A 26,874-nucleotide genomic window follows, 5' to 3' on the forward strand; every position below is an offset into this window, starting at 1 on the left:
TAGAATTGTTGAATAAAGTTTTTAGTTTTTCTTGCACACAAAAAAGTATTCTAGTAGCTTCATAGCATTACGGTTAAACCACTGATGTCACATGGACTATTTTAATGATATCCTTACTACCCTTCTGGGCCTTGAACTTGCGAGTCAGAAAGCTCTCAGATTTAATCAAAAATATCTTAATTTGTGTTCTGAAGATGAACGAAGATCTTACAGGTTTGGAACAACATGAGAGTGGGTAATTTTTGGGTGAACTATGCCTTTAAAATGTCCTCATACATCCAGGTTTTCCAAGACAGTAAAGACCCTGGTTCTTGAATAAAATGGCAGTTGTTAAATAAGAAATATAATGCTAGTTAGCATCTTGATTTTTAGATGTTTTAGCTTATTTTCAAGCTTATTTAGTATTATTTGAAATTACTTTTAGGCCATCTTGTGGCTCCCTTGGAAGTGTTCTAAGAAACACTTATGTAAAATATATATATGTGACCCTGGATCACAAAACCAGTCTTAAGTTGCTGGGGTATACTTGTAGCAATAGCCAAAAATACATTGTATGGGTCAAAATTATTGATTTTTATTTTATGCCAAAAATCATTAGGAAATTAAGTAAAGATCACGTTCCATGAAGATATTTTATAAATTTCCTACTGTAAATATATAAAAACGTAATTTTTGATTAGTAATATGCATTAAGAACTTCATTTGGACTTTAAAGGTGATTTTCTCAATATTTAGATTTTTTTTGCGTCCTCAGATTCCATATATTCAAATAGTTGTATCTCTGCCAAATATTGTCATTAAGCTTATTTATTCAGCTTTCAGATGATGTATCAATCTCAATTTTGAAAAATTGACCCTTATGACTGGGTTTGTGGTCCAGGGTCACATATGTGCTATTAATGGGACAAAAGAATCAACTCAGAATTTGATTCAGAATATATCAAATGCACTGAAATGAATGTAATTGTACATATAGTATGCAAGCCAATAAGAGTATAAATGATTTCGTCATGTTTATGTCTGTTTTATTTATTTGTATTATTTTTTTAAACATTTTTACAGCATTTATTAAAGTAGATTCATGTTAATATATATATATATACATAGGTATTTGTTGTTAGTTCATGGTTGATCATAATACATCAGCTAATGTTAATTTATACAACTTGAAATGTTATAAATGTATCAGTACATGTAGAGATTAACTTTTAAAAGTATTGTTCGTTGTTGTTATTCCATTACTGTATGTGAATATACAAAACCTTAACTGTAACTTCTTTACTAGGCCTTTGTCTTTTATTGAATTGGAAAGTCAAATATAAGAAAGGAAACAAAACACGATCCAGATCCAGAGCGCCGCTGTGTGTGCCACCCACCAGGTCTCTGTCTCCAATGAGCTCAAATGAAATGTCATAACGCAATTTTCTTATAAGCCTTCTGATGATGCTTGCAACATCTGACAGTACAAGAAATATCAGCCACCTTGGCTCATATTGAATTCTAATGATGCTGCTGATGTTACTGTCTTGCGATTACTCATACATTAATGAATCAGCCTGGCTGCGTGTTCTGCTACCTTGCCTTGTCGTTCCACTTTTAATTAACATACTGCAATGATTAAAGTTTTAACTTAATTATCTTTATCTTTTCTCTTAGGGCATCCAACCCTCTGTGGGAAACTGAGTAAAACGTTTTGCCAACACCAAAACACAGAAGCCCTACGAGATAGAGGGAGATACATAAAGTGACTTAACGCATGCTCTGCGTATACTGGATGAAAGCGGTGTAATGGAGGAATAAGTGGAGAAGAGCAAACAGAGAAGAACGAAAGAATGAAGACAACTGGAAAGCGAACACGCCTTTTCATCAGTTGTTTAAATTAATACATCACAAACTGACGACATGATTGACAGGAGGCTGCTCCTATTGGTGTCCCTCTGTTTTGTAGGCGGAGCCTGTGTCACTAAGATTGTTCGGAGAAGGGGAGTGAGCTCAGTTCACTCCCAGCGTACAGGAAATGGAGCAAATGACCAATGGGATACAAGTTTGGAGAGGAACGGCAATACAATGACAAGAATCAAAGAACTGATTGGTCCAGAGGAAGTTGAAGAGAAGATTACAGCTCACCAGAGCCTTGGAGCTTCTCCTGTCTTCACCAAGGAAAACTTTGTTGGGTTTAATGGCAAACCACCTGAAGACCCTGATCAAGCGGATTTGAAGATACAAGTGCCAATTGATGACTCTAGAGAGTTTAAAAGAAGCAGAAATAACACAAAAAAAGGTGGGAGAGTTGACAAATGGATCCCGACGCACCACAGAGCAACTTCTGGGATGCACTTCAACAGAACCAGATTCAAAATCCCTTCAAGAGCCAGAGCAACTTCAAACTCTGCTGTTCACACTACAGCGGGTACAAAAGTAGTCACTCCAGATTCGCCTCGGAAATTAAACCTGACTGGAAGCTTATTAAAACTGATATCTAAAGAAAATCTTGTACGGATTGTGAATTCCCAGCTTCAGAGTGTTCCGGGTCTAAATATTCCCGGTAAAATGAGTCACAGCCGGAAAAGGGATTTGATCAACATGGATCACAGTCAGGTAGAGGCGTTTAAAATGAAAAAACAAGACAGGACAGGCACTCCTGAACTTTATAACTCCGATAACCAGACTGCGGAGCTGCATTCAAGCACTTTTACAAATACTAGTCTAAATCCAGATCAGACCATCCACACACTCTTTAAACAATTTACCGGATTCAGTATGGATCTAAGCGAGGGGGACAGAAAAATGGAGGTTAGAGGTAACCCAGGCACTCCTTCATGGAAGTACAAACACTTCACTACTCACTTAGCATCAACTCCCCAAAGTGAGATCATGCCCGTCACGGAGACGAATCCCTTCGCTGTCCAGAGCGATATGGACGTATCACACACTCCGTCTCAAATTGACTCGGGACATCGGCCTGGCGCTTTCAGCTCACTGACTGAGAGGAGTCTTGACGTTAAAGGGGAATCAGATCAGAGTGTTCGTATGCCGTTCGGTGCCACTCAGAATCCATTGATTAAAATTTCAGAACCCATTGACAGCAGTCACATCCTGAAACTCCCACCAGATCCGCAATGGGGAAAGAAGGAGGTGGAAGAGAGCGGAGAGATGACTGTGGACTCTCACCCTGGCAGAGATGCACGAGGCCTTGTTTTCCAGGAAATGGAAGAAGATGAGGATGAGGATGAGGGGCAGAATCAACAAAAAGGGGAAATCTCTCGATCCAGAAGACGACGAAGCTGGATCTGGAACCAGTTCTTTGTCATTGAGGAGTATGCTGGGCCAGAACCAGTGCTTATTGGAAGGGTAAGAACCCCTTGATTCCCTTCAAAATATAGTTCACCCAAAAATTTAATGATTAAATTAAAATGAGGGAAAAACTTAATTTTCAGTGCCGACATGATCCTTCAGAAAGTATTACGCTGATTTGCTCCTCAAGAAACATTTCTTATCAATGTTGAAAACTGCTTAATATTTTTGTGGAAATCTTGGTACATATTTTCAGGTTTCTTTGATAAATATAAATTCAAAGGAACTGTGATTATTTGATCTTTTTTAAACATTATACTCTCACTTTTGATCCATGTAATACTTTTCTGAATTAAAAAAAAAAGAACAGGAATAGGAAAATATTAAATGATTCATAAATGATTCGATAATGACTTCTCATTTTTGGGTGAACTATCCCTTTAACACACGCCATTGCTATCAACTTTTAATTGATGTTGATTGACATTTGCGTTTATGTAAATAACCACTTTTTCTAATTGAATAATGAGCTGGGATTAATCACTTTGGCAGAGGAAAATCGAAGATCACTAACCAGTATGACCCTCAACACAGTGAATTGGGGGGAAAAAAAGCTCACACTGAGACAGAAAGACATCTCCCACAGAACATTGTGCCTGGATGTTTATCACATCACTGATCTTAATGGCATTAGTCACATTATCCCAGGCGTTTTTTCTCTTGCTGTCTTTGTCTATTTGAATCCTGAGGAAGCCGAGCTCTGCAGGTCACAGAATAATGTTTCAATCAGCCTCTTAATCAGCCGTTGATTCTACTCTGTTAAAGCTACAGTATGTGCTGTGATGAACAATTGCTCTTCTCATCAGAAAATCAAGAGCCTGGTGTTGGAGGGTGAAAAATAACATTACCTCTCTTCTGTGAGTCATACTCCGTTGCTGACCCCGTTTGGAGGGTCGAAGTATTGAACTGTACCCATGACTTACAGTACAAGTCAAATTTTAGACATAACTAAACATTCACATATAATCTTTAGAATAATTCCAAAAGTATACAATAATGAAATAACACAAATGGATGTGTGGGAATTGTACAGTGAATAAAATGTTTCTAACTTCTCATCCATTCATTATTTTTTTAAATATATTTAAAATATATATTTTATAGTTAGTTTTTTTATTATAATTTAATGTACATTTTTAATTTTATATTTTATGGTGAAGAATTAAAGAATTAATTACAGTTTATTTAAGTGTTAGTACAGTAACAATGAATATAGATATTGCTAAATAAATTAATATTATCCAATAAAACTATTTAAACATCCTCCAAAGTGCATTTACTTTTTGTGCTAGATAATAAATTAGTGTAATTAGGCATACTTAAAAAAAAAAAAAGAAAATTAAGTGAATGTTTTTTTCTTTTAAGCATAAATAGCTTTGAGAGTTTGTGAGGTTTTTGTTTAAAACAAGAAAACATGTCCGTTTTGAAGCAAATTAATATATATATACAGTGCCTTGCTTCATGCCTTGCTTCATTTTTCCCCCACATTTTATGTTGCTGCCTTATGTTAAACTGCTTTTAATTACTTTTTCCCTACATCAGTCTACACTCCATACACCATAATGGCAAAGCACATCAGTTAAAAACAAGTTTTTAATCTTTGTAAATTTATTAAAAATAAAAAAAACTTAAATGATTCCATTGCATAAGTATTCAAACCCTTATCTGGGACAGTTGAAATTTAGCTCAGCAGCATTCATATTGCTTGTAGATCCTACTACACTCCAGGTGAAGTCAACCTGTGTCAAATTCAGTTGAATGGGTATGATTTGGAAAGGCACACGTAATAAAAGGTCTAACAGCTGAAAATGCATATCAGAAAAAAAAAAAAGCCCTGAGGTTAAAAAAGCACTGCCTGTAGAGCTCAGAGACAGAATTGCATCAAGCCAGTCATCTAGGGAAGAGTTCAGAAAAAAATCTGCTGCATTAAAGGTTCACAGAAGCATGTAGCCTTCATTATCCATATTGGAAGAAGTTTAGAACAACCAGGACTCTTACCAGAGCTTGCCTCCTGGCCAGACTTAGCAACTGATGGAGAAGGGCTTTGGTTAGACTGGTGACCACAAACCTGATGGTCACTGCAACACTCTATCTATCTGGGCTTTATGGAGGTGTGCCAAGACTCAATCCTCTTCTCAGTGAAGACACATGAAAACACACTAGGAATTTGCAAAAAAAAAAGCACCTGAAGGACCCTCAGACTGTGAGAAACAAGATTCTCTGGCCTGATGAAATTCAATTCCAAGCATTATGTTTGAAGGAAACCAAGCACTGCTCATCGCTTGCAGAGTACCATCCCAAAAGCAAAGTGTGCCGGTAGCAGCCTCATGCTGTGGGGCTGTTTTTCAGCAGCAGGGACTGAAGGACTCATCAGAGTAGAAGAAAAACTCAATGCACCAAAATACTAATATAGCCTTAGTGAAAACCCAGTCCATAGCATTCAGAACCTCAGGCTGGGCAGAAGGTTCACCTTCCAACAGAACAATGAGCCTAACCAAACAATAAGAGTGGCTTATGGACAACTCCTAGAATGTCCTTGAGTGGCACAGCCAGAGCCTGAGCTTCAATGCAATCAAATATTTCTGAAAAAAAATGAAAATGTGCATTTGCCCCATTCAACCTGACAGAGCTTGAGAGGTGAAGAGGTGAGAAAAAGAATGGCAGATAATTGCCAAATGCTGATGTGCAAAGCTTGTTGCATCATACCCAAAAAGACTTGAGGCTGTAAAGGTGTAAAGTAAGGCGTTAAGGTTATGAATACATATGCAGTGTACTTATTTCATGTTTTTATTTTTAACAAATTTACAAAGTTGTGACAATTCTGTTTTTGTATCATTATAATGCATGGAGTGCAAACTGATGTGGGGAAAAAGTAATTTAAAGCTGTTTAACATAAGGCAGCCGCATAAAACGTGAAAAAATTGAAAGGGTATGAATACTTTCGCAAGGCACTGTATAAATATATATATATATATATTTTGATTCATTTTAAAAACTGCACTCCCAAATATTTTACTACAAACCTTTAGGTGAAAAGATATTTAATATCATATTTAATGAGGTGCAACTTTGGCTGGCACTGTATATCTTACATTGTTTCGCTGTTTCGAAGTTTCCACCTCTCTCTTTCTGTCTTTTTCTCGGCTTTTTCCTTTTGCAATCTCCCTAAGCTGCCATTTGAGTGGCTAGGGAAGGCGGTGGGGTAATGCGTTGAGTAAATGAATGATGATGATTCTGCTTGTCTGCCTGAGGCAGTCAGACGGCACTGTGGAATAGAAAAAACCCCTCTTGCGTTCTCTTCTGGGACTGTCTTTCTGCCTGTGAGTTGGCTCCTGCAGCATTTAATGGAACCCCCCGTGCTGTTAATACCCAACTCCAAATCCAGACGCATCCACCCAATAGTTTTAGACACATTTGATCACTGAGCTCAGACGGGACGGCTGTTTAGAGTGGGTAAGAAGACAAGCATTGATCTTCATTAGGGCCCCGTGGACAGCAGAATGAATCGAGGGAGTGAGAAAAAGCAGCGGAATGAAGGAATAGGGAATTGCGAGACTAAAAATGCCTTAGGTGCTGTTGACCATTGCTACAGATGGACAGTCCTGTATGTCATTAAAGCCAATATGGTGTGCTTAACAGGTGGCAGCGCTGTCACTGATAGTTCCCCGCTCACCGAGCATCCTTCACGGTATCTAACACCACGGCTGAACCCGTTCGGAGCTTGAGCATGTGTTGTGTGTGTACATACACACCTAATGCTCTTATGTGTCCTAATGCTCTTACGGATGTTTAATCTTGCTGCTTCGACCCTATGCAGAGCAGTCTGCTCTGCTGTCTGTTGGACCAATTGGGGATGTGTTCGCCTGTGCCTTATAACTGAGATGATTATGATTTAATAAAGGGCTGAAGTGAACTATGTAGCCCCGCGGCAGACGTGCCAAGTGCCACAGCGTACTCAATCTACAGCGTGAAGCTAATCACAGATTCAGCATTTGGAGCGCGCATTCATATACTCATTACGGCGTCTATAAATACTGTACTGGGCCATTATGCATTTTAACATATTTTATGGTAGGTAACATCAATTATATGCAATTATAGTTACGTTAAATGATAATCAAATTGGGGGGTTGGCATAACAAGCATCCATATGTTTATGTCAGAGGACTCATTGCTAGAGAGCATATGCAGGGACTTTATGATAACAATATATGCTTCTCTGTATTCCGTAATGAATGTAGTTTCTTCTTGATCTTAATGTATGGACATAAATTAGCACTTCTTTTGCATTCCAGAGTTATGCCAGAAAACAAATTTGCGCTCTACCGTACCAGAGCAATTGTGGTCTCATAAAACTATAGGTCTCCCTAGGCTGTTTCTAACAGTCGTAATTTGGATGTACAAAATAAAAGTGGCATGATTGAGATTTGGTACTTGAAGTGCTTGAAAACACCATTGTTCCTCTGTGGTTTTGTGTTTGTGGAAGTGATGTTTTGGCGCTTGGGGTCTCTTGATTATCTCTTTAAGTGTCCCAGCCCTTTACCCTCCTCTGAGTTTTGTTTGATTGGCTTTGATTGGAAACGTTGTGGTTTGCAAATCCGATTCATAATTCCACTGTTGTTTTGTCAGCAACATGTTTGGCAGGCATTTTCACTGTTTCATATTGCAGGGGATTCTGTACTCAAAGTAAGCTAGTACACATTTGTAGAGAGTATTGGCAAATCTGTGCTACTAGGAATTATTCTAACATACTCTCTGCTGGACCTGCTCAACAAATTAATCTGCTCTGTCACTCTCGAACTCTCAAACACTGATAGTTTTGCAAGCCAAAATTCTGACTTGCCATTAAATAAATGTCAATCTGTCTGTCTTTTGTTTTTGTCTATCTGTTTTTCGTTCTGTCTGCCTGTCTGTCTTTCTTTAGTCTTGTCTGTCATTATTTCTGTCCATCGTTCTTTCATTCTGTTCTTCGTTCTTTCGTTCTGTCTGCCATTCATTCTGTCTGTATTTCTTTCATTCTGTCTGTTGTTCTTTTGTTCTGTCATTATTTTATTTTGTCCATCATTCTATTTTTTTTCATCCATCCTTTACTCTTTAGTTCTGTCCATCATTGTCGTTCTGACAGTTGTTGTTTTGTTCTATCTGTTGTTCTTTCATTTTTTCCACCTGTCCTTCGTTCTTTCATTCTGTCCATCTCTGTCGTTCTGCCTATCACCCTTTTGTTCTGTCTTTCATTCTTTCATTCTGTCTGTGTTTCTTTTATTATGTCTGTTGTTCTTTTGTTCTGTCTGTTGTTCTTTCAAATAGTCCGTCTGTCTTTTATTTTTGGTTCTGTCCATTTTTAATTCTGCCCGTTGTTCTTTTGTTCTGTCTGTCCTTCTTTCATTTTGTCCATCATTCTTTCATTTTCTCCATCTGTCCTTCATTCTTTTCTCTGTCGTTCTGTCTGTCATTCTTTTGTTCTCTGTTGTTTTTTCATTTTGTCTGTATTTCTTTCATTCTGCCCATCGTTCTTTCGTTCTGTCCATTTTTTGTCATTCTGTCTTTGGTTCTTTCGTTCTATCAGCCGTCTTTCATTTGGTCTGTTATTCATTTGTTCTGTCTGTCATTTTCATTCCGTCCGTCATTCTTTCGTTTTGTCTGTCATTCTTTTCTGTTGTTTATCCATTCTGTCCATTGTTCTTTTGTTTTGTCTGTCGTTTTTTTGTTCTGTCTATTGTTCTTTCATTTTGTCCATCGTTCTTCTTTTTTGTCTATTTGTCCTTCATACTTTCGTTCTGTCCATCTTTTTTAATTTTGTCTGTAGTTCTTTTCTTTCTGTCCATTGTTCATTCTGTTCGTTGTTTTTTCGTTCTGTCTGTTGTTTTTTCATTTTGTCCAGCGTTCTTTCGTTTTGTCCCCCTGTTCTTCATTCTTTCCTTCTGTCCGTCTTTTTGGCGTTCTGTCTGTTGTATTTTCATTCTGTCTGTCGTTCTTTCATTCTGTCCATCGTTCTTTTGTTTTGTCTGTCATATTTTTGTTCTGTCTGTCGTTCTTTGATTCTGTCTGCTGTTTTTTCATTTTGTCTGTCATTCTTTTGTTCAGGCTGTTGTTCTTTCATTTTGCCTGTTGTTCTTTCTGTCCATCGTTTTTTCGTTTTCTCAGTTGTTTTTTGTTCTGCCTGTTCTTTTGTTTTGTCCATCTGTCCTTCATTTTTTCAATCTGTCCGTCTCTGTCATTCTGTCTGTCATTTTTCGTTCTGTCTGAATTGCTTTCATCCTGTCTATCGTTCTTTTGTTTTGTCCATCATTCTTTCGCTCTCTGTTTGTCTGTTTTTCTTTCATTCATTCTATCTACAGTATCCCTCTCTTTGTCTGTGAATCTGCTGTATCAATCTGAATCTGTCGATCAATCTGTTCTGTTCTGTTCTTGCATTCTATCTACTGTTCTGTCTGTCATCTGTATCTGTCATTCTGTCTATCTGTTTGTCATTCAGTCTATCTATCTGTCATTCTGTCTGTCTGTCGTTCAGTCAATCTATCAGTCATTCTGCCATTTTATCTTTCAGTTTATCTATCTGACATTCTATCCTTTTCGCTCCGTTCAAATTCACAAAATGCATTTGAATGTAAAAGGTATTTTCAATTCAATTCTCAATTGGATAGATACAGTATAGTCTGGTAGATGTATATCTATAATTTTTGAAGCAATTTTAAATCATATTTCCCCCTTTGAGTATTGATAAGACTGTAAATATTAAGTGAGGAGGTCTGGAAACACTCAGTGTATAAGTCAACTTTAGTGAAAGTTAACTACTCAAGCAGCTGTAATGTTATGTAGTTCCTCCAGCACTTTCAACTAAAATGAGAAGTTGCACAGCCATTTGTCTTAAATAATCATTTGTTAAATAAGAACAAATTCAGTTAGGTCTTCAGAAATCTCCTCACAGTCTTCTGAAACAGCTCTGTCCAGGAGAATCTCTAAACAGCATTTCAAGCTTTGATCTTTCACTTTCTTAAGTTCATATTTTCAAATCCTCTCATGCCAAGTGAATCAAAACACCATTAAATGTGTTGCAAATACTTTATGAAATCCATTTAAAAACACTCACAAACACTTGATTTCTGTAATTTCATGGAAGCTCAGTTATCTCCAGCCGGGTGGCTTTTGAAACCTTTTCCACCAATAGTAATTTGATATTTCAGATATGGGTTTCGCTGAGTGGGGACCCTAGTTTAGACTGGAGTTCACTACTGCTCTTTCATGCAGTCAGTTAAGTGCAGTTTGTTTTCCGATGTGTTTTGAGGATTGCCATGGATCCTGATTAAGGGTTAGGAGCTTGTTTCACCATCGAGGGACTGTGAGTGTTAAGGTTTTTGAAAGTGACCTTGTAACAGACTGTGATGATGCCACCAGGCGTCGTTCATTGACTGACCGCAGGGTGCTACACTTCCTTTCCTGCCGCTGGCTGCCCCATCGCTCTTCTGCTGCTATTTGTCTGCCTATGAGTCTCCTCACCTGCTAGAGGCCAAACATGGGGGGATGGTGTTGTATTAATAGCACTGTACAGTACAGGTCAGCCTAATAAAGTCAGTAAAAGCACATAATGAAAGCAAATTAAACACACCAGTTACTAGTCTATGAAAAAATTATGTTTGAACATGAGACTTTTTAATCTCAAAGTCTCTCTCAGCATTACCAGTGATACTTAATTTATTGTGTATTTTATTAGTGCTTCCTTTGTAATGTAAAAGGCTATGCATACATTATAAATAGGATTCAAAAGCCCACATTGGGCCTTTTTACACCTGGTCACTTAATGCGTTTTCTCTGATTGCATATCTAGATTTGTTAACAAGTTTCCATTTACACTTGGCCACATAAATGTGGCTTCGCAAAAGGATATAAACCCTGCGCTATATGCAAATTTAACAGAGTTCACATCAGCGAAAGCAACAGATAAGCACTGCATTTTATTCATTATCAGCTAATTTTAAGATCAAAGACCACAACAGGAGAGCAGCAGAACACGTTTAATATTTGTGACTCTGGACCACAAAACCGGTCATAAGGGTCAGTTTTTTGAAACTGAGACTTATACATCATCAACTTTCCATTGATGTATGGTTTGTTAGGATAGGAAAATATTTAGCCAAGATAACTATTTGAAAATCTGGAATCTGAGGGTGCAAAAAAATGTAAATATTAAGAAAATCACCTTTAAAGTTGTCCAAATTAAGTTCTTAGCAATTAAAAAATTAAGTTTTGATATATTTACGGTAGGAGACTTACAAAATTCTTCATGGAACATAGTCTTTACTTAATATCCTAATGATTTTTTTGGCATAAAATAAAAATTGATCATTTTGACCCATGCAATATATTTTTGGCTATTGCTACAAATATACCCAAGCTACTTACGACTGGTTTTGTGGTCCAGAGTCACATTTTAATATTTCAACAACAAGATGCTGTCCCATCAGAGAAAACGCATGAAGTTACCAGGTGTAAACAGGCTTATTGAGTATCAGGAAAGGTAATTAGTCATATCACACACTGTATTGTTCTGTCTCAAAATGTGAATTTGTATCTCTAAACTCCGACTATACATGTATCTCAGAAATTAGTTTATATTAGTTTATATATACATATCTGTCTCTCTTTATATGTTTATATTGCACAATATGACATTATACAGTTTAATGTGACTTTATATCTCACAATTGCGACTTTATTTCTAGAATCTACAAGTCTTTGAATATAACTTTACTGTGCAGAATGATGTTTTTTATTGCATAATATGATTGTGAATTTCTCAATATTTAGATTATATATCATAATATGACTTTTCACAATGTAACTTTATAACTCACAATGTCACTTTATATTTCCCACTTGTGTCTTTAGTAAAATTGAGTTTTTATCTCACAAAATGACTTTATATTGCACAAATGTGATCACATCTGTAAATGTGCCGTTGTATCTGAATTTATATCTCATAATATGACTCACAATGTGACTTTATATCTCTCAGTTGCAACTTTATTTCCCAAGATTGTGAATTTATATCTCACGGTATGACTTTATATCACATAATGTGACTTTATATCTGAAACTGTTATTTTGTTCAGTTGTTATATCGCACATTTGTCTTTTATTCCATTTTAAACTTCATCTCAATTACTGTTTTACTTTTTCCTTGAAGTGGAAATGGGCTACTATAGTGAAAAATTATTCATGATGGGTTGTGATGGTCCAATGCTGGCTTTTAAATCCCAATCCATCCCTGAAGCACCCTATTTGTCATGTCAGGAATTAATGTTAAGTAAGTTTGTGTGAGGGTATGAGCACGTTGATGGCCTTGTGTTTCTACCGTATGCTTGGGTGCTGGTGGGTACTACAGGCAACCTGTAATGTAATGCGCCCTCCTATCAAGCTGTTCCTTGGAGGAACGTCACACTGCAGCAGAAACCAGCTGCCTGAACCCCTGCGCTCTTTCCGCAAGCTCCAGGGTCCCCGGCTGTCACGAGGGATCCTCGCCGATGATCGGCGATATACCACCTGCACCGCTTTTTGCAAAACACACCACGATCTGAGACAATCTGTTGATAAAAACCTATAACCGAATTCAACAGGAGCACGTTTGTAGGCGCGAAGCGTATTTTCGGGTTGAAAAAAGACGAGGTTAGGATGCCACCGTGGAGCTCCAAGCTGGTGAAATTGAGTAACCTTGGAGCCTGTGCAAATTTCGTGCTGTGTACGTGTTTGCAGCGCTGGCAAGCTGGGTTATTATATTTCTCATTTCTCGAGCACTCAGGGAGCATTTTGAATATGTTAGGTGTTGGCAGGGGTAGATGGTGGCTGTCACTGGCATTTTAATGGGGTGTGTCTCTTGGGGGGCCAATATGGCGTAGAATGCATGATCTGGCCACACACATACACACACACACGGCTTGTCTACTTTCGTTCCTAAAAGCATGACCAACAAGCTGTTCTAAAACACTGCACATCCAAATAGAATTAAATATCACTACAAAGCAGGGGAGGGAGGGATAAGTAAAAATGAGAATAAAGTGAGAATAAGACACAGAGCGTGAGCGACAGAAAGAGTGCACACAGGGGCAACAGTTACAGCACACACACGCTGCCAGAGAGATCATCAGTAATAATTGTGGAATGTCTCTTTCGGAACGGCTTTGTGTTTTCTTTCACTCTGTCTCTTGCAGTGAAAATCATTTAGCCTCCGGGCTGGAGCTCAGCAGGAGAGGGAGAGCAATTAGAGAGAGACAGAGACTGACAAGGAGAGAGAGGGAGAGAAGACAAGGAGGGGCGCACAGGTAAATGATAAAGGAAGTTGCAGGAATGATGCGGAGATGTCGAGATGAGCGACGGGGTGGGTGGCGGAGATGACGGATGGACAGAGAGATGGGCTAGGAATGAGAAAATGTCGGAAGGTTAATGCCGCGGAGCAAATGAGCTGGAAATGCACGCGAGAGGGGAGGAGAGGGTCAATGTGGAAAACACAAACAGTGGGGTCCAGAAGTCTGAGACCATTAGTGAGAATGCTTCAGACTATTCTTTATTATAAGAGTGAAAAGTATTTGGTCTGTCCCCTATTTGTTTTCATGACAGCTGCACTTGAACTGCACGACCACCTCAAGTTTGTGTCAAACCTTATAAAAAGAGTTAGCGCACGTACATCTGCAAGATGTCTGTTAAAGACCACTTGATCTGGAAAGCATCTGCTGCTTACAAACATATGACAGACATCTATAAAATGTCAGTTTTACATACATTCTAAATCATAAACATCTTAAAGACATCTATTAGATGTCTATTTGATGTCTGATAATGAATGTCTTATAGACGTATTGCAGATGAGCAAACAATGTAAAAAATACGTCTTGCAGATGTAAATGCAGACATCAAATAGACCTCTCTGAGATGTACTTGTGCTATCAGGGTGGTCAGTGTCTTAAAGATTTATCACTGATTTTTCACCATAACATTTTTCAAATGATGGTTCATGAGTCATTCAAAGAATGTGTTTTGGCATTGAAAAACATGAGATGCAAGAATTGGAAAAAGTTTTCAAGACATTTTTTTGGTTACGAGTATTAAGACTTGCATGGCTCAGTATAACATAAATGATGTCTTTTACTGCAATATGTAGAAGAAAACCCATGAAAGATATACGTTATGTACAATTGAGGTCAAAAGTTTACATCCCCCTTTCAGAATCTGAAAATGTTAATAGTTCTATCAAAATAAGAGGGATTATCATACAAAATGCATGTTATTGTTTATTTAGTACTGACCTGAATAAGATATTTCACATAAAAGATGTGTACATAGTCCACAAGAGAAAATAATAGGTGAATTTATAAAAAATGACCCCGTTCAAAAGTTTACATCTCCTTGATTCTTAATACTGTGTTGTTACCTGAATGATCCACAGCTGTGTTTTTTTTTTTTTGTTTAGTGGTTGTTGTTCATGAGTCCCTTTTTGTCCTGAACATTTAAATTGCCTGCTGTTCTTCAGAAAAATCCTTCAGGTGCCCACAAATTTTTTGGTTCCACAGCATTTTTGTGTATTTGAACACTTTCCAACAATGACTGTATGACTTTGAGATTTATCTTTTCACACTGAGGACATCTGAGGGACTCGTATGCAACTATTACAGAAGGTTCAAACACGTGCTGATGCATTAAGAGTTGGGGGTGAAAACTTTTGAACAGAATGTGTACATTTTTCTTATTTTGCCTAAATATCATATTTTTAATTTAGCACTGCCCTTCAGAGGCTACAGAAGATAGTTACATGTTTCCCAGAAGAAAAAATAAGTTAAATTTACCCTGATCTTCAAATTAAAAAAAGTTTTACTGGCGCAGCACAACTCAGAGAATAAAATACTGATATGATGACCACAGCAATTGAAAGAGCTTACATATGGCGATCACCAGTGGATATAAGGATAGGCTTAAACCAAATGCCGTACCATGCATTTTTTTTTTCCCCACAAGGAGTCTAAACGCCTCCGGATATAGAGTGAAATCTATGCTGAGAAACTCCTTCAGCGGCTGCGGCATCATGACAAGCGTCGGCATGTTTACATCCTGCCAGGATGGCATCTAGCATTTCTCGTCTCTGCCGTTTGTAAGCTCTTTCAGTAGCTGTGGTCTACTACAAGCCTTAAAGACATCAGAGTTAAAGTGGAGAGAACAAAGATGTGGCTCTTTAGGAAGTTTTATTCGTCCATAGGCATATTCCCATTCTTCTCCTCTTCTCACTAGGAACAGCAGTGAAGACTTATATTGCTTTTTTTTGCTGCCCTTCGACTGAAAATTACAACCAAAAGCCTGCACAATGTGGCATTGTATGAGTATTTTAGTTGTGTTGCAGTCAAAATAGCAACAGGTAGCCGCAGTAGTTCATCGTGTGCAACCATTTCACATTATCCAAATGATGGTGCCCCCCATAGTTCAAAACATGTATAAAACGATGTGGATTTTTTAAAATAACGTAAATCTTTCATGTTTTTTTTTAGTACATATTTCAGCAAGAGACATAATTAATGTTATATTAAAGCCTTATTACCCTAGGGTTTCTTTTTAACTTGTGTCAAATGTGAGATGCTGCAAAAGATGTGAGACACAAGTGCAATGTTCAGTGACCACTGTCTAACAGTTTACAATAGAAAATAATCTGTGTGACTGACTCTCATCTGTAAACGCTAAATAAGATAATTTTCATACAATGAAAGTCAGTGGGGTCCAATGGTGTTAGTATAGAGAAAAACAGTTGCAATATTAGATATATCAGAACATTTTTTGTGTTCTACAGAAGAGAGAAAGTCATCCAGATTTGAAACGACACGAAGGTGAGAAAGGGTACATGATTTATTTATTTTGGGTGTGCTGCTCCTTTAAATTAGATTTTAAACCCCAGATTTTCAGTGTATCCACTGTATATGCAAACTCATGACCTTGGAATCCGGTGAAAGGGATTCTTGCAAAATAATTCTTTTTTTTATTTTTTAAAAAAACTAGAAAAAGCACAGTGAGAAAGCTCAGCAAACAAGGAGAGAGTAGGATGCAGGAGAGAAGGAAGGCTAAGAGAGAGAGAGAAAGAGCAGGAGCGAGAGAGATAGAGCGTGGTTAAATACCATTTTATTATAAACCCCTGTGGAGAAGAAATTCAAACGTGTTTCTGTTCTGAGAGTGGGAGCTGAAAGGGAGAAGTAGAGGAGAGGGGGAAGGGGGAGGATCTGGAGAGTCTATTATAAGTGAAATTCAAAGAGAACATGTCTAAGCCATTCTCTTCTCCTCTCTCTTTATTCTGTTCCCTGCCTCTCCCTGCATATCTTTCAAATCAAGATAATGCCACACACGCAAGTGCTTTTTTCTTTCTTTACCCACACTTTCGTCACATGTAAACGTGAACTTATTTTCATTTCTGTAACAAGTGGTGCTATCACATGGCATTCTGATTTTTTTTTTTGATTCCTGACTAACTTTGACTGTTATTCTCTCTTAAGCAACAGAGAAACAGTCTGCGTAACGTGATGCAGTAACGTGACAAGCGATAAAAGCTGTCTCTTGCATGTAAATCTTTGTGGAGTTTTTCCTCTACAAGTCACGACTGCAATATGCAACAGGATTTTTTAATAACCGCTCTTATTTGTATTTCAGTGTCATTGCACTGGTTAGCTATGGCCAGTGTGAAATCTCAATGCTCAAAAGTTTAAGGTCAGTAAGTTTTTTTTTTTTTTTTTTTTAATGAATGCATCTATTCAGTAAGAACGCATTAAAACCATCAAAAGTAACAGGAAATACATCAATAATGTTATCTATTCATAAAAAAAATTGTAATAAAAATCCAATTCTCAAAAATATTGCTGTTTAACTGTTTTCAACATACATATGTGACCTTGGACCACAAAACTACTCATACCAGTCAGTTTTTGAAATTGAGATTTAAACATCATGAAAAGCTGAAAAAATAAGCTTTGCATTGATGTATGGTTTGTTAGGATAGGACAATATTTAGCCGATACACATCTCTATGAAAATCTGGAATCTGAGGGTGCAAAAAAATCTAAATATTGAGAAAATTTAGTCCAAATGAAGTTCTTAGCAATGCATATTACTAATCAAAAATTAAGTTTTGATATGTTTACGATAAGAAATTTACAAAATATCTTCATGAAACATGATGTTTACTTAATATCCTAATGATTTTTGGCATAAAAGAAAATTTTTGACCCGTACAATGTATTTTTGGCTATTGCTACAAATATACCTGTGCTATTTAAGACTGGTTTTGTGGTCCAGGGTCACATATAATAATAATGATTTCTGAAGGATCATGTGACACTAAAGTAATAGCAATGGCTGCCAAAAATTTAGCTTTGCCACCACAAGAATATATTTCAAAATATATTAAAATAGAAAACGGTTCTTTCAAATTGTAATAATATTTTACAATATTGCTGCCCTTACTGTATACTTGATGAAATTAATGCAGTCGCCTTTCAAAAAGATTTAAGAAATCTTACAGACCCCAATTTTCATGACAAAATTTCATTCACAGAAAGACGAAAGTCAGCTTTTCATTAAATGTAAAATTCCCAAATCATTTCAGACACAAAATTCTAAGCCAGACTCTCATTTCATGCACAAAATTCACATAAGTTCCTTCTATTTCACACACAAGACAAGAGTGACTGATCTTTTCAATTTGTGGATAACACCTTTTGCAGAAAATGAAAAGGCTCCGGACAAAATGGAGCTAGCGTTTGTTGATCTGTATGTGAAACACATTAAAGTGTAACTGCATTTTGTCATGAAATACTGCATTTTGTGTCACCCATTTCATACGGTGCATGAAATTAGTCAGGTCACACTTGGTGCTCTGTAGTGATTGTCACATGGGGCAGCAGTTTGGTTTTCACCTTTATTTTTTGCAAATTATATGCTTCACAAACCTCTCTACCCCATACAGTGAACAGTTAATATAAACTGACCGAATTACCTGCCATTTCATCTTGCGTGTACATTTCTTCAGATGCATCAAGAGTTATTTTTCATGATTTGTGTTATGAATATCACCGCACACTTGCAGTCACTCTTTCGGTGAATACTAAGAGTTTTTGCAAGAAACAAGGATTTTTTTTTTTTTTGGCCAAAGCTGTATTCCGTCTGGTATTTGCCCATGGCTTTTTAATTAGCAGTCCATTCACACAGGACATGCTCTTGCATCTACAGTACAAAAGAGCTAGACGGAAAAGAATGCAGGGGCTTATACAGACACAGACAGGCTAAAAATAGTGCGGCAGTGTTATTTTAGTATTATTTCTTTAATTTTTAAAATGTTCAGTTTTATTTTTTAATATACTTTTTTTCAGTGTAGCTTTAATTTATTATTCAGGTTTAGTAATTTTATTACTTTAACTTAAAATTTTATTTTAATATTTAAAATGATAGTTCACACAAAAATGTAAATTCTGTCATCATTTACTTATTCTTGTTGTTCCAAATCCTTGTTGTTTCTTTCTTCTGCTGAACACAAAAGAAGATATTTTAAAGAATGTTGGCAACCGAACAGTTGCCGGTAGCCATTGACTTCCATAGTATTTTTCTATGGAAGTCAGTAGGTAGGGTTAGGATTTGGTTCAGGGTTATTACCTAGTTATTGTAGTTACTATAATAAGTACATAGTATGTACATGAGGAACAGGAATGTAAAATAAAGTGCTACCTCATTTCCTTTCAAATCAAATAGACGTGGTGAACCCTAGGTTGGAAAACCCTGGTAAGGCCAAGTTTTAGCATTGCAGAAATTATGTAACTCATATCTAGAATAAAGGCTTTCGAGGTAGTTCACTGTCAGTGATTCACAGCTGGAGGACTGTGCGGCTTCGCTCATGCTCAGACAGGGGATGCTCATGTGGAGGGTTAACTCATGATTATGTATAGTCCAGTGTGAATACAGTGCATGACCTTGAGCTAATATTTATTCTAAATTCTCTCATCTGAGGCTGGCCGTCCGCTCTACTTAACCATGCCGACTGCCCCTGAATGAGGGCAATGCCACAGAGAGAGACAGAGAGATGAAGAGATATTATTGAATAGGGTGATGCTTTGGGGGAGGGAAGTTGACCTGTGTCCTTTTGAACACTTAAAACATGAATATACAAAGATGCAGATTTTTGCAGGTATGAATGAATACATGTGTATTTTTCAGCTGTGCGTCGAACAGCCTGCCAACTGCAAAAGGCACATCATCAATATTATAATGTGAAGCCGGAGGCTACAGTCAGAACAAGTCTTTGAACTGCCTGCACTGAGCTTCAAAATCTTTATATTAAGGCTATCAATCAGTTCAGAATCAAATGAATTACATGATATGCTGATTCATTTATTGCATCAGTATTTTCTGTGAAAATTAAGATAATTAAAAGATATTGTGGCAGGTGTGTAATACATTGAATATTAGCTTTGGAAGGATATATTTTTGAAATGAACGTAAGCTATGCTGATTCATCCTTCATGAAAATTAACCACGGTTTTATTATCGTAAAAATGTGTAAACGTGGTTTTTGGCGTATTGATTACTATTTGTACAACCCCAGTTCTATAATGACAACTTTTGTGAGATTTTAGTATGGTAATGGATGACAATGTTAGTTTTTGGTCTTGGTGGCATCTGCTACGCTGCTGAATTGCTGCTGCTGTTGGTTACTGCTGCTGCAAAGCAAGTACATTTGCTATTGACAATACATACACCGATATGTTGCTACAGTAGGTGTATTTAAGACATACTGCTTCTGTACAAATAGCATATATACTAACCCTTAGCAGAATTATACAGGTGGAGCTGGGGAGGTGGAGAGTTTCAGAGTAACTCTGTAAGTAGAGGAACCGCTCTAGTGAATGTTAACCAGCCATTTAAATGTAAAGCAGCAGGCTTATTGGTTATGTATACAACACAAACCAATCAGCTTGTGCCAAGTAGTTTAATACTGTGAATATCATCAGTTTATATTAACATTCCATTAGCCTGCCCCATCTAGAGTTTCATGACAGAACTTGGCATTTATATTACAGATACCATGTTTAATTTAAGGAATATGTGACCCTGGACCACAAAACCAGTCTTAAAAGAACACTCCACTTTTTTTGAAAATAGGCTCATTTTCCAACTTCCCTAGAGACTTCCCTAGAGTTAAACAGTTGAGTTTTACTATTTTCGAATCCATTCAGCCGATCTCTGGGTCTGGCAGTAGCACTTTTAGCATATCTTAGCATAGATCATTGAATCAGATTAGACCGTTAGCATCTCGCTCAAAAATGACCAAAGACTTTCAATGTTTTTTCTATTTAAAACTTGACTCTTCTGTAGTTACATCGTGTACTAAGACCGACAGAAAATGAAAAGTTGCGATTTTCTAGGCTGATATGGCTAGGAAATATACTCTCATTCTGGCGTAATAATCAATGAACTTTGCTGCCGTACTATGGGTGCAGCAGGCGCAATGATATTATGTAACCCCTGAAAATAGTCTCACTGTGCAGTCAGGTGGTCCATTGATTATGTTGACGGAAGTTAACCTATTTTCAGGTGCTGCGTAATATCATTCAAGTTTTAAATAGGAAAAATATTGAAACTCTTTGGTCATTTTTGAGCGAGATGCTAACAGTCTAATCTGATTCAATGATCTATGCTAAGCTATGCTAAAATGCTACAGCCAGACCCCGAGATCGTCTGAATGGATTTGAAAACAGTAAAACTCAACTGTTCAACTCTAGGGGAGTTGGAAAATGAGACTATTTTTAAAAAAGTGGAGTGTTCCTTTAAGTAGCATGGGTATATTTGTAGCAAAAGCCAACAATACATTGTATGGGTCAAAGTTATCGATTTTTCTTTTATGCCAAAAATCATTAGGATATTAAGTAAAGATCATGTTCCATTAAGAATTTTGTACATTTCCTACTGTAAATATATCAAAACTTAATGATTGATTAGTAATATGTATTGCTAAGAATTTCATTTAGACAACTTTTAAGGCAATTTTCTCAATATTTAGATTTTTTTTGCACCCTCAGATTCTTGATTTTCAAATAGTTGTATCTTGGCCAAATATTGTCCTGTCCTAACAAACCATACATCAATGGAAATCTGGCCCCTATGACTAGTTTTGTGGTCTAGGTTCACATATAACAGTTCACTAAACAAAGTGAGAAGTTAGTAGTGATCAGTGTTGCCAAGTCTGCAGTTTTCCCGTGGTATTAGGCTACTTTAACACTGTTTCTGCAGGTTTTTGATGTCTGCAGGTAAAGCAACCCCAATAACGTAATATTTAGCCCCTGGAATGTGAATTTCATCACAGGAACCCCATCAAAACACATGTATTTTACCCCCTAGAACGCGATTGGGCTACTTTTGGGCTTGTTTTTTTTTTTTTAAACAAATCAGTTCGGTGAATGATTCAATTACTCCTTCATATGGTTTTGTTCCTGAATGAATCCGTGTTTTTGAATGAATTGTATACATGAATGATTGAATTTATTCTGCAGAAGAAACCTGCAGAAAGAGTTACTGAAGAATCCTCACCACTTATTTTGTTTTTCGGAATTTTTTGAACAAATCGTGTGAATCAATGATTCAAATGCCCATTCAAAAGGAGAGCCATTTACTTCATTTCTGAATGAATCAGCCGTTTAAATGAATCGAATGAATGAATGACTCATAAAGACATTTATCGCCACCTGCTGGCCGATTTAAGTTTCTTATTTAGAGTATCATTTTATTAAAACAACAACAACAATAATAAAAACAATAAAGGGATAGTTCACCCAAAACAATTTAAATTCTGTAATCATTTACTCACCCTCATGTTTTAAATCTTTCTTTTGTGGAACATAAAAGAAAGTATTTTGAAGACTGTTGCTGTTTTAATTACCAATGACTTTCATTTTATGAACAAAACATACTGAGATGTTTCTCAAATTATCTTCTATTATGTTCCATAGTTTACATTAGGCCGTTGCAGCCTAAATATTTATGTCTAATAAATTTTACATTGAATCATATAAAATATTTCTTTCTAAAGCTTTAATTTATTTATTCAACTTCTAATTTAAATAAGTAAAAATGTCATTTGATGTATTTTTATATAAAAAAACAAATATTTTTAAATAAATATATTCAGTATGATTGTGTGTGTGTTCTAAGCTATGTAATGATGAAATTTAATTCTATTTATTGTAAACGACCAACATGGCATGTCAATGCCTCTCTTCTTCCGCTGAGCTCTAGAGATGTTAGATCTATATTCTGGACCACTGCTATTTGTGATCCCTGTTCTCCGTAAACCCTTGAAGAGTTACAACTTCAAAGGGTGTTCTCCTTTACAGGGAATAAGGCATAGAAACGACCACTTTCAAAGGGGCTGCGCCCTAATGGTTAATAAACACGCTTAACGTTTCTCTAGGGAGACCAGCGCTTGCTATTTTTGAACTGCATGGCACTTTATATGCAAAGTGTTTGGAAAAGGACCAAGTTACAATTGTTTGAACATTTATTCACACAGCCTACTCAAAGTCATGCTCAAAACAATTAAAAGAAGAAGCTCAGGCTTTTGCAGTTAAGTGACGTATAATTTTTGGCACAGGGTCGCTCGTCTTGGCATTGTCAGACAGTGGCATGGAAGTGAGCAAACTGCCCTTTTAATACCCAGAAAAGATTTGCATCAGGATTGGTGCCCTTTCCCTGCCTACATGCATCCCTGTTAAAATTATTGAAGTAAATAAAGCTAAAGTATATAGCTTCGGCTTCAAAGCCAACCCATTAAAGTTAAACACATTCATAAAACAACCACGCACTCTTTCTTCATATTTCAGCTGATTATGATAATAATCACTGGTATTTGCATTACCTTGTGCCAAATAAAGATGGTTTTGATCATAAATGATGCATGAAGGAGGCTGAACAACAGCAGCAAATTGGAAAAATACTTGCTGATGATGTGAAAGAACGACTCATGTGACCGGCAAACGTGGGCATATGCGACACGCGGGTGATGGACGTTGTCGGGTGTTGGGCCAAGCTGAGTCAGATGGCATTACATCAGTTTCGGCTCAGCCTGACAAAAACAACACGGACAAAAACAACACCTCGATTATCAGACTCGGCACCAGCAACTAACCACAGAACCCCTACTAGCTTGCTAGGAGCATTAGTGTAAGAGTGTGGGTGAAACCAGGCTGCGGTGTGACTCTGCTGACCTGTAACCGCAGCTCAACCCCACTTGTGAAATCAACTGTAAGACACCATTCTCACCTAGTTCTCATAGCGCTTACAGTTAAAATCAAATTGATCCTCCTGCAGATTTGAGCATAGATAATCCGAACCTTCCTGTTCTGTAGAGAGGTCTGTATGACCATATCTTAACCTTTTTCATAAATTCAGATTTTTTTTTTTAGCTACAATTTTTCTGCGTTCCATTTTAAGGGCCAGATTTACTGACTATTTTTGGGAGGAGAGTATTAAAATGAACTACACGACACAATTTACTAATGTCAAATTACTGGTATTTGCGCGGTTACTAAACGCCTAAAAAAGGCGGTAATTTGCGCTGCTCTTGGTAGATTGCGCTGGTCATTATTGAAATTATCTGGCTGCTTTTGTGTTCTTTAATGTGCGCATTGTTAGCAAATCGCATGCTTTCATGAAATTGCACTTTAATGCTAATTTGTCCTGTTTAATAAACCTAGCCATAAAAGTTTAAATATATTGTAGTAATCAAAAAGTATGTCTACCATCATTGAAATTTTACATTTTTGGCCTGGTTTCACAGAAAGGGCTTAGACTAAGCCAGGATTAGGCCATAGTTCAATTAAGGCATTTAAGTCATTTTTCTGAATAAACATGCCTTTGGAAAAAAACATTAGTGGTGTCCACTGATGTATTTTAAGATCAGTCAGTGCAAGTTTCTTTCAGTTGAATCAACTCAGACTTGCATTTTAGTCTGGGACTAGGCTTAAGCCTTGTTTCTGAAACCGGGGGTTTAACTTTTTAATTAAAGCTTGTTAACATACAATTTCAGTTTATTAAAAATGTAACAAATAATCCACTTTTAAGGCCCTGTGAAATGTATTAATTGATTAATTTATTTTTTAGTTTTATTTTTCAGTTTTATTTTTCGGGATTTTAATGGTTAAATTAATTTTAATTATAGTAATCAAAAAGCATGTCTAATTTAAAATCATGAAACTTATACAATTTAACAACTATTTATTTATTTTTTTATGCCCTATAAATAATTATGTTTTTGTTTTGATGTGCCTTTTGGCAAAATTCTTTAATTTTCTAATTTAATGTTTCCAGATTTTTAATGGTCAAAATAAGTTTTAACAATCCACAAACATATCTAATTAATTTAATAAAACTTTGACAATTTATTCATTTTCTTTAATAATAGGGCCCTGTGAATTTATTTATTTATTTATTTTTCAGGCTGTGTGATCTGTTTTATTTATAATTTAATACAAATTTATCATCAAAAACACTGGTAATCAACTGAAAGCATAAAAGATGAACAATTTAAATTTTTAAAGCTTTTAAAGTATAATCAAATGAAAATATAACAATTCCTTCCATTATTAATTGCCAAGCCTCATTTTTTAGAGGTTTACTGATAAAATTAAAACATGGAAGTGAAATTGTGTGAAATTCAAAAATAAAGTGCCAAGCTCTGTCATGAAACTCTAGATGGCGCAGGATGATGGGTCGTTAACGCAAACGGATGATATTCACAGCGTAAACTACTTGGCACAAGCTGATTGGTTTGAGTTGCATACACAGCCAATGAGCTTGCTGCTTTATATTCAAATGGCTGGTTAGCATTCACTAGAGCATTTGAGAGCATTTTCCTCTGAAACCCTCCACCTCCCCAGCTCCACCTGTATAGATCTGCTACGGGTTATTATATATACTATTTGTGCAGCAGCAGTTTGTGTTAAATACTCATAGCGCTGTATCTGCATATGTATTGGCAGTAGCAAGTTCCTGTACTTGGTTTACAGCAGCAGCAGCAATAATGTGCAACAACATCAAAGACCAATAGCAGAAGCAAATCTATTCCGCCAAGACCAAATGCATTAACATTGTCATATCCATTACATTGCTAAAATTTTCAGAAAGTTGTCATGATAGAAATGGTGAGAGCAGCTCTGGAGATGAAGTTTGTGTGCTCATGTCCTCATGTGGTGAGGCAAGCGTCACGTTCTTGAGTATGTGTGGACAAAACCGTGTTGTTCATTCACACAAAGTAGACTTTATTTAAAATAGCAGACTTTTTGCACTTTAATATTCACAGACACTAGTCCATATCACAGTTTGAAAAGTGTAGAGCCATATTTTTGATTTATTCCTTTCAAAATGTGCCATGTTATACTATAAATTCCATTTTTATGTCTGATTTGCTTGATTCCATCTGCATTTTCTGCATGATGGAAATCTTGGAGCCCCAGGTCTGGTGCTTGGGTGTTACGGTGTCACGGTGTCAGCCTACACCAGGGTAAACAGCTTTAATAATGCGGTCAGTGCGTCTGGGCTGGCAGGGCTGATGTTAATTATGTGTCAGTGGATAGATAAGGGTGCCACTACAGCTCCGTGTCGGCCCCACAGTCGTAGACTCTCAGCTGGGCCTTAGGGCTGCAGGTGCGGAGGCGCCTGGCAGAGGAGATCCAGTGAGGGATGCGAGGTTGGTTCTAGCTGGAGGCCAGACAGATGGAAGGTCAGTCTGGGTGAGAAGACACAGTCACGCCTGCTCTTAGTCATGCAGCAGGGCCAAGAGTGGAGAGTTAGCCAAGCAAGGTCACCCCGATTTGGAATTCTCCCACACTGCACCTGCGAAAGAGACCTGTCACTGTGCCAGAACAGAAATAACATAGATGTGTAATAGATTGTCTGGTTTTGTCATTTGACTTGTTTTGCGAGATATGCCCTCAAGCCTTTAAGTGGAAGTTGCTTTAGTGAATCTTTCAGTGTTGATATGCTTTCTGGCAACCTTTATTTTCATTTCAGTTTCCACTCAGAAATTGCTAGTACTTTTATTGAACATTTTCAAAGAAATGGCAAGTAACACATTTGAATTAAGCATTATTTTTCTGAAGTATTTAACTGAAATAGTAAATAAGGCTTGGTTGGTTGGTTGATTGATTGAGTCCAAATTCTTTTTTTTTTTCTTCAGTTGCAGGAAGTCATGAAACCTATACAAAGTAACAACAATTTAACACAAAAAAATGCTGCATTGTTTCAACCCAACTCCGGGTCAAATATGAATGAACCTAACTGTTGGGTTAAGTTTTTCCAATTTTTAACCCAAAAGTTGGGTTAGTCCATATTTGACCCAAAGTTGGGTTAAAACTACCCAGCATTTTTTGAGTGAATATTTTATTTTATTTTATTTTATTTTATTTTATTTTATTTTATTTTATTTTATTTTATTTTATTTTATTTTATTTTATTTTATTT

At 36.7% G+C, this 26,874-nt stretch overlaps 1 protein-coding gene across 2 annotated transcripts in view; it reads left to right on the top strand.

Annotated features, from left to right (window-relative positions):
• The window catches only part of LOC127181428 (cadherin-2), a 186,737-nt gene that overhangs the window by 76,652 nt on the left and 83,211 nt on the right, over positions 1–26,874 (top strand). For both annotated transcript variants that reach the window (XM_051136180.1, XM_051136189.1), the window contains exon 2: positions 1,657–3,351. In XM_051136180.1, coding sequence (XP_050992137.1) covers positions 1,903–3,351 — 1,449 coding nt within the window. In that variant the 5' untranslated portion in view covers positions 1,657–1,902. The remainder of the gene's footprint in view (positions 1–1,656; positions 3,352–26,874) is intronic.

This window comes from Labeo rohita, chromosome 2 (genome assembly GCF_022985175.1).
Source record: "Labeo rohita strain BAU-BD-2019 chromosome 2, IGBB_LRoh.1.0, whole genome shotgun sequence".
Classification (NCBI taxonomy): Eukaryota; Metazoa; Chordata; class Actinopteri; order Cypriniformes; family Cyprinidae; genus Labeo; species Labeo rohita.